The 13,214-nt window shown below is 53.4% G+C and overlaps 1 protein-coding gene across 1 annotated transcript in view; it reads left to right on the forward strand.

Annotated features, from left to right (window-relative positions):
* Window positions 1-11,629, forward strand: part of LOC116944224 (beta-1-syntrophin-like) — a 48,972-nt gene extending 37,343 nt beyond the window's left edge. The window contains exons 5-7 of the mRNA XM_032957738.2: window positions 844-1,043; window positions 3,181-3,383; window positions 4,731-11,629. Of these exons, the coding sequence (XP_032813629.2) occupies window positions 844-1,043; window positions 3,181-3,383; window positions 4,731-4,826 (499 nt within the window). The 3' untranslated portion in view covers window positions 4,827-11,629. The remainder of the gene's footprint in view (window positions 1-843; window positions 1,044-3,180; window positions 3,384-4,730) is intronic.
* Window positions 11,630-13,214: the final 1,585 nt, after the last annotated feature.

The raw sequence follows: 13,214 nt of genomic DNA on the forward strand, positions 1-13,214 counted from the left end.
CAACTCCACCGTGACCACCGCTGTCGTTGGTACCGCCACGACCGAGACGATCATTACCACCACGTCTATCATTGTTACAAACGTCATAAGCAGGACGATCGCTACTCGTATTACTATCACAACAACCACCCCAGTGACTACCACGACAAGTATCCTTACTCCTGCATTTTGCCGGAATCATTATACGTATATAAACATCTTGACTTAAAGCATTCGTGACTGCAGGAATTCATATTCTTTGGGTCTTTTGGTAAAGCCACGTAGATAGAACAAATAAGAAAAATAATAAAAATAATAACAATATCATATTGTTATTATTTTTATTATTTGTTCTATCAATGTGGCTTTACCGAAAGACCCAAAGAATATATATACATGTTTATACTTTAAAGCAGTATCAGTAAAAAACAGGGCTAAGACAAATTTTGCTACGATTTAATTGTGTGTGCATGGCTTCGAATATATGCATGCATGTTGTACTTCTTTCGCACCCTACGTGGCCAAGCGTGCTAATCAGAAGTGCGGGGGAAGGACAACAAACTTAAACACACAAGACGGTTCTCACGAAATGGGTTTTCAATCTCGATTACTTAAAAGTCCACAGCTGCAGTGGCTTCCTAATATCGGAGCGGTGGAGCTTTCCAGACGGCCGCAGAAGCGCACCTGAAAGCGCGCGATGCGGTGACCGTCTTTCGTTCGATAGCTCGACAAAAGTCCGTGCTACGGTGGTGCGTGCTGCGGCGCTGCCCGTCGCTCTGCCCGTCGCTCTGCGCGCGGTGACGCGTCACGTTGGCTCGCCACTCTTTTCGACGCGCATCCATACATCCGTACGTACGCTCCCAGGCTGGTGCAGGGCGGCATTCCCCGCGACGCTCCAACGCAGCCCGGCGCCGAGCTGTGCCTGGTGCTGCGCTCGGGGACCCCGCACGGCGTGGTCACGCACGTCCTGCGCGTCGAGACGCAGCGCGACCTCGCGCACTGGGGCCGCCTCTTCGTCGACGGCTGCCACGGCGCCGCCGCGCTCATGCGCGAGGCCACCGTCGGTGAGCGGCGGCCGCGTTCGTCGCGATATTTTTATTTTTTTCCAGTTCACGGGGGGGGCACGCCGCGCCGCGGCGGCGAGATGTTAACTACCTCACCTGGTATGCAGGGAGTCGTGGGTTCAATTTCTGACTCCGGCACCTGTAACTTTTGTAGTTTGCGTGTTCTCCCCGTGGTCGTGTGGGTTTTTCTACGGGTGCTCCGGTTTTTCCCTTCGCATTGAGAATCAACATCGCGCGTTGAGAGCGTTTGGCTGCTCTAAATTTCCACGCAGTGACGAGCCGCTTCGTTGAGCTGTCGTTCTTTTGGCCAGGTCGCTTGTGAAAAAGAGCCGTGTAGCTCAGTGGGCCCTCACCTGGTCAAAAAATATTTTTTTTTATGTAAATAGTCGTCCTCATCGCTCGCAGACGTCCGCAGAAGCGCACCTGAGAGCGCCCGAAGCGGCGACCGTCTTTGTTCGGTGGCCGGCCAAAAAACCGCCGCTGCTGCTGCGAGGGCGACCGGAGCGAGCGAGTGACGCGCCGCCGCTGCCCACGCCGCGGAGTATAAGTCGACGATATTTTTAAAAAATTTGTTTTCCGTTCTCGTGACGAGCAAGGTGTGTCGTCGCACGTCCCTCGGTTGCGCTAAGTCAATCCCGGCGCGTTTCGCCGAAAGGCCATTCCTCGTGGCTCACCGCAATGCCACCTCTTCGCGATCACCAGTCTACAACAAAAATTGAACATCTACAACAAAAATTGATAGAGATCTCGCGTGTGTGTGTGTGCGTGTGTGTGCGTGTGTGTGTGCGCGCCTATGTGCGTGTGTGCCCCATGTAAAGTCGAGAATGCCGATTCAATTTTGAGATTGTGTGTGCACGTAGGCGCGCGTGTGTGGGGGAGCGGGGGTGGTGCAGTGGTTCGTCCCACAGTGCTGGAAACCCAGCAACCCGAGTTCAATTCCCGCTCGCTGCCAATACCGTGTGAGAATTATCCGAAGCGGTGCTGGGTCTCTCCCCTGGGGAGGCAAAGGGGGCCCCCGCGTGGTTGCTCGCCACGCCACCCAGTTCGCGTGCCGTGCCGACTGTCACCGAAGCTGCCAAACGGCTATGCGGAGGGCCTTTGTCTTTGATAAGAGGTTTTTTTTTAGTTCGGTCGCGTAATATATATAAATGTGTCGCTAAACCCGCCACCACCCGAATCGACACAGCCAGTTAGTAAGGTTTGTCACGTAAACAGAACATAAAAATTCGTTACTAGTACAGCACACCGGCGTGTTGGAGAGCCAAGCTACAACATTTACAATATTTCGCCGTTGTACGTGTGTCCGCCACATGAAGTAGAGTCGGCTTGGAGACCTCGAGTGTGCGTGCGTGTTCCATGTAATGTAGAGAGGGGGAAAATTACTCAAATTAAGATGGAGATTTCGCGCACACGTGCGTTTGTATAAACGTATGCCTCCTATGATGTAGAGAACGATGACTCAAATTAAGATAGCGATCTTGAGTGTGTGCGCTTGCGTGTCCGTCCCATGTGATGCTGGGAGCGCTGTTAATTGTAATCGGTGCTCTCCACATCATGTCGGAGCTGTCGTTTAGCAATCATCGGGCACGCGCAGCTTGTGACAACGAATGTTGCCCTTGAACGGGAAAGTTTTGGTGGTATGCATGGACAGGTGAACCGTTGTGAGTAAGAGTTTGGGAAACCCTGACTTGTACAATGGTCATATACCATCAGCAGCAGCAGCAGCTAAGCTCAGTCCACTGTTGGATGAAGGTCTCCCCAAGACGCAACACTTGATGTAACTCCACGGTGCGTTCCACTCCTTGGGCTGCTCTTCCGTCGCTAGTCTCTGCCACCAGCCATCGTCCTCCCTAGAGACGTGCGCTGCCCAAGGCCCCTCGTAAGAAAACCACGGTGGTCAAAATCTCTGTTGTCCATGAGCGGATTATTCGGGTTGCAGGTAAAACATGCTGCTAAAGGTGATTGACCACCAGTGAGTGAGTAGCAGGAGTGAATTAAGTGAATTTGTGATCACCTTTTGCTCAATAACTATGACTCGAAACCCATTATATAATAATAATCGAGATTTTGCTATAATCGGCCCCGTCACTTTGTGTTTTCGTCACTGTCGCCGTCCTTGCGTCGCGTCCCGGCGCAGCGTGCGTGTGGAAGGGCACCGAGTGCCGACTCACGGTGCACTACGAGAGCGGCTTCACCCTGGCCATGGACCCGGGCCCCGGGGCGGCCCCGGGGGCCACGCCGGCCGTGCTGCTCAGCTACCCGTTCGACCGCCTGCGCCGCTCCACGGACGACGGCGTCTCCACGCTGTGCCTCGACTTCGGCGGTCACGAGGGGGAGGTGGTACGTACTTTGGGCGCCGCAGTGGCTCGGAGATATAAGCTGGCTCGTCCAGTATACAGGAGGTCGTGTTGTGTATTTGGAGTTTGCGTGTCTCTCTTCCCCGTGGTCGCGTGGATTTTTCTCTGGACCCTCCGGTTTTTGCCCTCCACATTCAGCATCAACGTCACATGTTAAGAGTATTCGGCTGCTACACATTTCCACGTGATAAGCCACTTCGTTGGGCTATCATTTGTGGCCAGGTCGCTTCGGAAAAAGAGCTACATAGCTCGATGGGCCTGGTAAAATAAATATAGTTTAGATTTAGTTTATAGTTAGATTTTTTATTTATTTCGCTGTTGCTAAGCACAGGCCCGAGAGAGCCCCCCCCAATATGCCAAGCGGTCGGCAACAAACGGCACTGTCAAGAGTTGTAATGAAACGTTCAGGTCAAGGTGCAGCCCCTGCAAGTGCCTTGCTCACGCCGCCGCTGGCCGATGGGTCTCCACCGGCGGGCGCTCTCGAGAGCCCCCTCTGTGGAGGGTATTTGGCCTACTCTTCCACGCTGTGCCTTGACTTCGGTGGTTTCAACCAGGGGAGGCCGGAGGCGTTTGATGTCCTTCTTTCAATGTTTTTGTAAAAAACAATAGATATATTTAAAACGTTCTCCGAGTGCTGGCCCTTCAGGCCCAAAAGGGCCACACGTGAAGCGACAAACAGCACTGTTGAATGTGTAATAAAAAATTAAGGTGCAGCCCCTGCAATTGCCTTGCTCACGGCCCTGCTGGCGGAATAGGCCTCCGAGCACAGGAAGCTCTGAGAGAGCCCCTCTTGATGGTGCTGGTGCAGTTGTAGCCTCCTGCTTGCACGCAACAGCTATGCCACTGGACGTAGTCATGTAAAGAGTCGTTTAAGAAACGCATCCGTCATCCTAATGTGCATGTCCAACGAGCACTGCTTTCTGGTCACGCTGTGTTCATTACATTAATTTTATACCGCTTCTCGTATAACAACAACGATGAGATCACCAGACCGAAGGTGTTGCCGATCGTTGGCGATGGGCGCGCGTAAATCTGAAAAATAACGGTGATGCCGTGCCATGTACAGTATCGGCAATTGTATACGGTCAGACAGACCTTATAATTTACACGCCGTGAAACCGGAAGCCAATTAAGGTGTTCACGCGTCACTGGGTGCAACAAAATAATAATCTCGTGTTGGGGTGAAAGAACAATCCGAGGAATTTGACATCAGATGCGGTTGAGTGAACTTACCGCACCCACCGCTCATTCATGGCGTGCCAACTCTCCGTTTCTCTCTCTCTCTCCGCTCGTCTCCCTTCTGTCTCTCCCCGTGCGTGCAACACTGCAGCGCATAGACCTCAAGGCCTGCCCCAAGCCCCTGGTGTTCATCCTCTACTCATTCCTCTCGGCCAAGGTGGCCCGCATGGGCCTACAAGAGGCGTGACATCGCCCGCGGTGCCGCCCCGTGGGCAGCCCACGGGACAAGAACCACACCTGGCAGCTGACTTTGACCGGTGCTGGTTTCTTTTTTAACCCGCGCCTGGCCTGTCCACCACGCTTGGTACAGGGTCGTAGCTCACGGTCGATCCTGGAGCAGCAGACGGCACCCGTCTCCCTCGAGCGTCCGCCCTCGTCAAAGGTTAAAAAACGGCGGTGGGTGGGGGGGGGGGGGTTGGAGGAGGCGCAGGTTTGGAGCTCTTTGCGACGGAATCCGCCGCTCCATTCTGCAGTCGCCCCTAATAAGTGATGCAACTCGGTGGCCCTAATGGTCGGTGCCGGACAGACCAGTGGAGCTCGGGTAAAAGGGAAAATAATTCCTCCTGGGTGAGCTGAGGGGAGGGGGGCGGGGGGGAGGGGAGGGCTTGGAGGCGAGTGAGTGCAGAGTTTTCGGCGGACGGTGCCCTCCTCCGCGCCTCCATGCAGCGGGGGTTCATTTCGTCAGCGCCTTCGTATTTTGGCGACAAGCTGTGGAATTCGAGGCACGTTTCAAATTTGTGGATTTAATTTAGGCACGAAAATTTGTATTTTTTAAATGCTGACACAATTCAGACACGGTGTACGCCGTTGACTTTAGTCGGCGCTTAACGCCGAAGCTCTGAATCCACGGGCCAACGACTCGGCTAACGTTCCACAAGATTGTCATCGATATACGAATATGGAAGAGACAAAAATGCGGACTAAATGAACCACTGTGCCGCGGAGGAGGCTTCGGCCTACACGGCCGGGGCCCTCCCGCCACGGGGCAGGACTCTCCGCACTCATAGAGCCATGGGACTCGCGGGAACTTGCCCTGCCGGAGGTTGTTCCTGGGTGCCGTCGGATCCGGATGGCGCCGTTACCGCTGCGATTGATTGCCTTCTTCCCCCCATCCCCGTGGCAACCCATGTGGTGCCAAACTAAACACGAACTGCTTGCCGCCGATGTTAGCTGTGGCCGGGAATTGAACTCGCTAACCACTGCACCGCACTTCGCTCGCATTGTTACAGTCAGCCCCATACCTCCGACACCTCAGATTAGAACGGTCGGCTACGTACGGTGCGAAATAAGTTCAACATACATATACGTACATTTGTTTCTGGATAATTGTTGGCAAATAAAATTCCCAAGTTGGGGGGGAGTAACTTGGCCCATTATTATCCGGTGGTGGTGAGGAGGCAAGACAAGGAAGGGCCCTTTCAGTTTGTGGAAAGTCTACGGCGGTCACCCTGTGGATTCAACGTCCACTTACAGCCACTCCTAACCGCATTATAAATCTACATTGGAAACTCATTGATTTCGGCACAGCTTTTCGTGTTTTAGTTTGGTGTCCTTCCCCCGCGCCTCCGATGAGCACGGTTGGCTACGCACGGTGCGCAAGGAAGTTCATCGTGCGTACGTACAAGCCCCCCGAGGACTGCCTGCCACTTGTCTTTGGCACACGTACGTGTATATAGTGTTTTAAGATTCATTTCCTCGGCTTCATTATTATGGTGACGACTTCTAGTACTTTTCTTTGGATGCTGTCATCAGGGAATTTTGGGGGCCTTCGTTGACGGGGCCCAAAGGATGGCAAACTCCAGAAAAAACCCAAGTCTGCTGCGCAACAGCGTTGAGCCGCCGTTGCATTTCAAAGTCGGGAACGTTCATTCGCTCATTTGTCAAGTCGGGAGTTTCTCAAATTCCAGTCGGATCGCTTTTGCCAGGTTCAACCGGGTGTGCGCGTCACGAGCAGCGGCTTTGGTTTTCACTTCGATGGAAAAGATTGGCGAAAGTGGGAAAGGTTGGACCCCGAGATATTACTCAAGGACTGGCTTTTGTAATCTGCGTCCACTCGGAAACTCCCGAGACCCTCCGGGGCCACCTGCAGGCTTTTTAAGAGAGAATGTGTTGTGCTCTGCATCTAACATCAGCCACTCGAAAGAAAAAAGTGTAGAATAGGGTCAGGCGGGACAGCCTTAATGTTGTCGTGTTGCCGCCGAGTCGTGGTTCACGGTGGCTTAGCCCTCGGGAGCGTCGCCGGATCGCACTGCTCGGCGCACGATGCCCCGACGTTTCGCCTGCCTGCGCGTTACCGGAGCCGAATTTCGCTCTCGGCGGTCGCTGCAGGGACTTTCTCTCCCCCGAGTCGCCGAGGAAACTCCCTAAGCGTGCGGAACGAAACGTCCGGACATTGGCGGTTGAGCGACACGCGGAAACGACCCGAAAAGGCATTGGGGAGAGAGCCGTTTCGGCGCAAGCGGGAATATCCACGCGGTGGCCTTCCACGGTGGGTGACGCTGCGTTGATTCTGCAGTGCGTATTGTGCCGACGAGTGTGGGAACTCTGTGCTGCATCGGTGTCCAAAGAACAACTGCCTCTTTTTTTTGGGGGGGGGGGGGGAGGGGGGCTACATGGAGGCCGGCGGGGGGAGAAGGTTTAAAAATTACTAAATAAATGGTGCAAGCAGGAAACTAACAGCAGCCTCTCCGAGGGCCACCGCGTTAAATAACAAGCAGCACCCCCCCCCCCCCCTCGAAGACAACGCGCCACGCCACGCAGCACAGCGTTGAATCTTTTCTGCGAGACGCCGGCAGACCGCGAAGGGGACCCAGAGGCACTTGGGGACATCCGCCTGGGCCCCGCGTCCAGTGCAGTGACAATTACCCCGTGATGTCGCAGCGTAGCCGGCGCCTCCGCCGGGGCTGAGGTGAGACGTCGTGAGGTCAGCGCAGGGGAAGCGTGGCGATAGAATGCAGCACTCCACTTGCGGAACAGCGCGAATGAGTGACTGGCTGATGGACCCGGACTAATAGACTATAAAGCGGAAACCCTAACGTAATACAAATCTTAAGCCTCCTACTTATAATAACAATCTTAAGCCTAATTTTAGTCCTATGGCCCTAATCCTGAACCCTGACCCTAACCCTGGCACTAACCTTAACAATAACCGGTAGCCTCTTAGTCTCTTTCTCATCTTGTGATCCTAATCCTTGACCGAACCATGACTGAAACTGTACTGCACTTAGCCTGACTACTGTAGTCCTGAGGACCCAACCCTAAACCAGAACTCTGGCCATAATCATAACAATAGTCCTCACTCCTACTAATCGGCCTAATTCTAGTCGTAACTTAGGTTCTGGGTCGAGCTCCAGGCCGAATCCAAGCAATAATGCAAGCCTGGTCACAAGCTCAACACGTGAGGCATGTGTGTCGCGATGCGGATTCTCTTCCTCGCGATAGATGCAGCGGGGGACCGCGTGGTAGAGAAACGATCCAGCGCGCATTTTTTTTTGACAAACGCCGGGGAGAAACTGAGGCAAGTGGAGCGAGACAGGATTGTCGCAAACGAGAGACGGAACAATCGAGAAACGATACAACAGAGGTGGTGGGAAAAAAAAGCGAGGAATTTATTTGTGAATAGGATCGCAACGCCTGATTGCGACCAAGTCATCGAATCGCGGCGGGTATTCAGTCCGTGGTGACTTGTCACAATACACCTCTGCCCAACGGGTATCCACACTCTCAACATACCTGTCAACCCATACGGTTTACCCCATATTCTTGTAAAGGGAAATTGAGTTTTCAGGTCCATACAGCGTACAGCCGTTTCAATACGGGCAAACTTTATTTTGTGTTTTTGTTTGTGTTTCTCCCTTGTGATGGGACTTTGTAGGATGAACGTTGAGGTATATAAGGGGCACGGGGTGACCAATTCGGTCTGAATTGGTCTGTAATAATGTAGACACTGATAAGGGGTTGACAGGTATGTCTCAACCAAAAACCCTTACATCCTGTGACACCCTGTTCCTAACGCTGGCCGCTAAACGCGAGGCTACACAAAAGCCGACCAATCGAAACTTTTGAAAAATGTGAATCAACGACCTGGGGGGGGGAGGGGGGAGGGGGGGAAGAGGGGGGGGGGGCGGACAACCACAACGCCGCCGCTGCCGCACCGATGCCACGTCGGAGGACGAGGTGTGGAGCTGGAGGACGAGGTGTGGAGCTGGAGGACGAGGTGTGGAGCTGGAGGACGAGGTGTGGAGCTGGAGGACGAGGTGTGGAGCTGGAGGACGGGTTGGGGTCGCCTGCGTCACGCTCGGCGTGCCGAGGGGGGTGGAGGTCACCCCCGGGGTAACGTCGCCGGCGCTTCTCTGCTGCCACAAAAAGCCGCGGACCGAAGTGGCCTTAGGCTCGCCGGCTACGCGCGACCGTTGCCTGCGTCGCGTCGCGTTGGATTCGCAAGCGCCAAGCGGGGCAGTGCGCTCGCACCTGTCGCGCGGGAGGGCGTTTCCAATGCGGGACGGTTGTCGCCGCCCGATGCAAGCGCTCGCGCTTCTTGAAGGCAGATCATAGTCGCGTGTGTGCGCGCGCGTCGCGGGAGCGGCGGCGCAGCGGTTAGCGCGCCGCGCTACGAACCCCGCGACCCGCGTACAATTTTCGGCCGCGGGCTGACAAGTGGCGACGATTTACCCGAACCGGCCCTGTGCGTCTCCCCCCCCACCTCCCCCCCAAGTTTGACTCGGCCTTACAAAAAATGAGCACCTGGTGCCACGGCGCAAACGTCAGGCACTGGGTGAGGGGGGGGGGGGAAGACACGGCAGTCGGAGCGTGGGGCTCGCCGCACCCACCTCGTGCACGCCGTGTGTCGGCCTTAATAGGTGCTCGCTAACAGCACTTGCCCCCAACAGCCTGTGTAGGCTACGCGGGAGGGATCTTTGTGTGTGCGTGTGTGAAAATGTGTTCATGTGCACCGCTCGTGCAACGCGTTACCTTGAAACTAACCCTGCTTACGGTTTTGGGGAATTTTCTACTCCTATTTTATTTTGTCTGGCTCTGTATTAAATGTTGGTGCGCTTGACTGTTGTTCGCTGCCGCTGCTTCTCGAAGGATGATAATGATGACGAGGGTGGCGGTGCAGGTACTTGGCGAGACGGCGGGGTCTATCGACGCGGTATTTTGATTGTTGTGCAAAAAATCAACAAAGCGGCGGAGGGAAAAGGGGCGGGACGGCGAGTCGCACTCCAGTGGTGATGGTGCAAATGATGATGATAATGACGGTGGTGAGCTGTTATTTGAATGTCAAAATGAGGCCAGGGACAACGCTTACATAATTACACGTGCGGAGAAAGGACCGTTTTATATTAAAACGTTCAAGTATTACAATCGGCACACACGTTTTTTTTTTTTTCAAACGCTTTATTCGAGTTTCGTTTTTTTTAAGTACACCCATATAATATTGAGATTTGAAATCGCACTCGCATCCTCCTTATATTATAATAATAAACGCAAGTGTATACGGAGAGTTGTATGCCGTTCAACGTGAACCTTTTGATAAACATTGTTCGCAGAGGATGTTTGTTGGTTTGCTGCGGGGAAATGGAGAGTAAATACAAAACGTTTACTTGAAAACACTGGAAAATAAAGATTTGCTGGGAGGGGGGGCGGAGGGGGGGGGGGATCGGGGTGGAAATAAAAATGTATTTTAACTACTAATAAATTAATCCTAGTTTTTCCTTGTCTCGCCACCAAAAGCCTCGGCTGACACGCGACTTATTTTCAGGAGGATGCTGCTCTTGACTGTTTTGGCAGTACTATATATTTTTTAGCGCTGCAATGTCTGCTTATGGGTTAATAAGCAGAGATCTCTGAGAAAGAAACTATGCTAACGGGGGGGGGGGGGGTGAAATTGCTCGGAATTTCACAAGTTAAGCGGCCCATTTGCTGTACATCCATCTGCTGACACAAATCCTAATCTAGTTTCCACGCGTCTGTGGCGGATCCATTTGCGGCTTTTCCAAATGCCACCTTGCCCTGGGCCAATGCGAGAGATTTCGGCTATTTAATCCGGCTCGAAGGGGCGTCTGTAAATCCCGCGGTGGGACCGTTTAAAATGGAACAGACCCTTGCAGTAGCTGCAAATGTGTAATAGACGTGCCCACAAATGGTGTAGATAGTTGGTTTTCTTCTACAGGATCTAATGTATAAGTGTGCAAAGCTGTGAAGGTTCACCCTCCCACCTATATAGTCTTCAACGCCACACAGCCAGTTAAAGAATTCCCTTGCACACACGTGCACACATCCCACACACAACCCTTGGCTTCGTGTTCAAAGAGCCAGGCAGGTGTGATGTTGCTTTTTAAAAGGTGTGCAAGACGACGGGGGCGTGGTGAGTCGCACGGCGAAATGGTGACCGGTGCTAAATGTATCCCTTACAAGATTGGTTGGTGGCAGTCAGGATGTGGTGCTAAGGAAGCCACGAAGCTGTTGAAGAGAGCAAGATGGCTCGTTGCCACCTTCGGGCGTCGGTGTCGCCCGTATTCAAGACTTGCTTGCCGTGGCGTGTGACGGCAAGCACAGTTTGACCTGTAATGCAGAGGTCACCGGTATGACTCGATCTTCCGGTGCAGGAGTTTAAGCAATTGGCACGTTCCAAAAATCATTTCCGCCTCTGTCCACCCCTTCAGTATAAATGGGTACACCAAAGTCGATCAGCAGGTCGCGCGCGCGTGGTGAGGTAAAATGTGGGAACTCGCACCTCCTTGCAAGACGTCTGGCTAAAGGGGTGGAAGAGTAGACCCAAAATACCCTCTAGAGCAGTGGTTCTTAACCTTTTTCCTGCAGCCTGCACACCCCTTGGGTTCTCAGAAAGGGCATCTTCAGGGGGTGCGTGCACCCCAGGTTAAGAACCCACTACTCTAGAGGGACCTCTTTTCAGTGGAGCTCCGTCTAATGGAAGGCCCTCTCTCTGGAAATGGTGGGAGCAATAAATGTGCAGGGCTGCCGACTTCAGATTTGTTTGTGTGTGTGTGTCTTCTTTATTCAAGACTCGAAACGCTCTTACTTTGCTCGTTCGCTGGCGCGCACTTGCACTCTGTACAAAGTGTTCGGTCGTCCCATTGGCCAAGGCTTTCCGCGCCAGGGCTATGCTTCTGCTCCAGCCGCGATGAGTCCACAACAAAGCCATTAGCCGGGGCAGCTTTTAGAACGTCCTATCGAACCACCGTGGTGAGGTCGACACGATACCATGAGTGGCCGTTTATTTTTTGCCAAACGGTGCGGTGCCGTACACCAAGGGGTCCGCAACCCCCGGGGCCACGGACAGGTACCGGTCCGTGTCCTGTTAGGAACCGGGCCGCACAGCAGCAGGAGGTGAGCGGTGAGTCCGCACGTGGTCCAATGATGAACCCCCCCCCCCCCCCGGTCCGTGAAAAAATTGTCTTCCACGAAACCGGTCTCTGGTGCCAAAAAGGTTGGGGACCGCTGCCGTATACATCACGCTGTAGACGCGTCGTTCGTTGGAGGAGCGATGTCGTTTGCAATTAAAGGGCAGAGCGTTAATTGGTGGGTGGTTCGTCTCGCGCCTCGTGTGTGCCTTTTCGGCAGCGGCGTCAATTTGCGATGCGCGCACTACGAGCCCACGCGCGATCGCGTACGAGCGTTGGGTTACGCACGTGTGTGCTTACGTGCCACGTGTGTGCTTACGTGCCACGTGTGTGCTTACGTGCCACGTGTGTGCTTACGTGCCACGTGTGTGCTTACGTGCCACGTGTGTGCTTACGTGCCACGTGTGTGCTTACGTGCCACGTGTGTGCTTACGTGCCACGTGTGTGCTTACGTGCCACGTGTGTGCTTACGTGCCACGTGTTGGGGGGGGGGGTATGTGTGCGCACCAAGGCCGTAATTAAAATATGCTCAAGATGTCCCCCCCCCCCCAATATATATTGCTATATATTGGGGGGGGGGGGATTGTGGTTATGGTTGTACTTGATTAATCCCTAATCTCTGCCATTACATACAATGAAACAAGAGAAGGTAAACAAACATAGCAATGTAATACAATACACTATTAGACATTGTAAGAAATAAATAAAAAGTCCATCCTATGTGTTAGTGAATTTTTGGTATATTTTAGGCAGGAAATGGCACTGAAATTCGTTTTCAAATTTATATTTTTTTCTGGGGGAACACCCCCAGACCCCCTGGAAGATTTGGTCCTCCCCCCCCCTAATGTTGACTCCATGGCTACGGCCTTGGTGCGCACACGCGCGTACGGTATATAACCTTCTCAACGTGCAACGTTGGGCCAGCGGTGGTGTGTGGGTGGACAGAAATTGTCCGCAAGTTGGCCCAACGGGTTCCACGTGTATTGGGTAATAGCAGGTCTCCCTCGCTCGATGCGGCAGACGCGTTTCGAGAAAAGGGCGCACACAGCGGACACCGCACGAGACGGCTGCCTACCGAGTAGGGCGCACAGTACACACACACACATACCTTTGCATTTCTATATCTGTGTGTGTGTCTGTGTGGGATACAGTGAGGCAAAAAAAGTATTTGATCCCCTGCTGATTTTGTATGTTTGCCCACTGCCAAAGAA

Source organism: Petromyzon marinus, chromosome 20, assembly GCF_048934315.1.
Source record: "Petromyzon marinus isolate PM22_M1 ecotype Great Lakes invasive population chromosome 20, UKy_Petmar_22M1.pri1.0, whole genome shotgun sequence".
In the NCBI taxonomy this organism is placed as follows: Eukaryota; Metazoa; Chordata; class Hyperoartia; order Petromyzontiformes; family Petromyzontidae; genus Petromyzon; species Petromyzon marinus.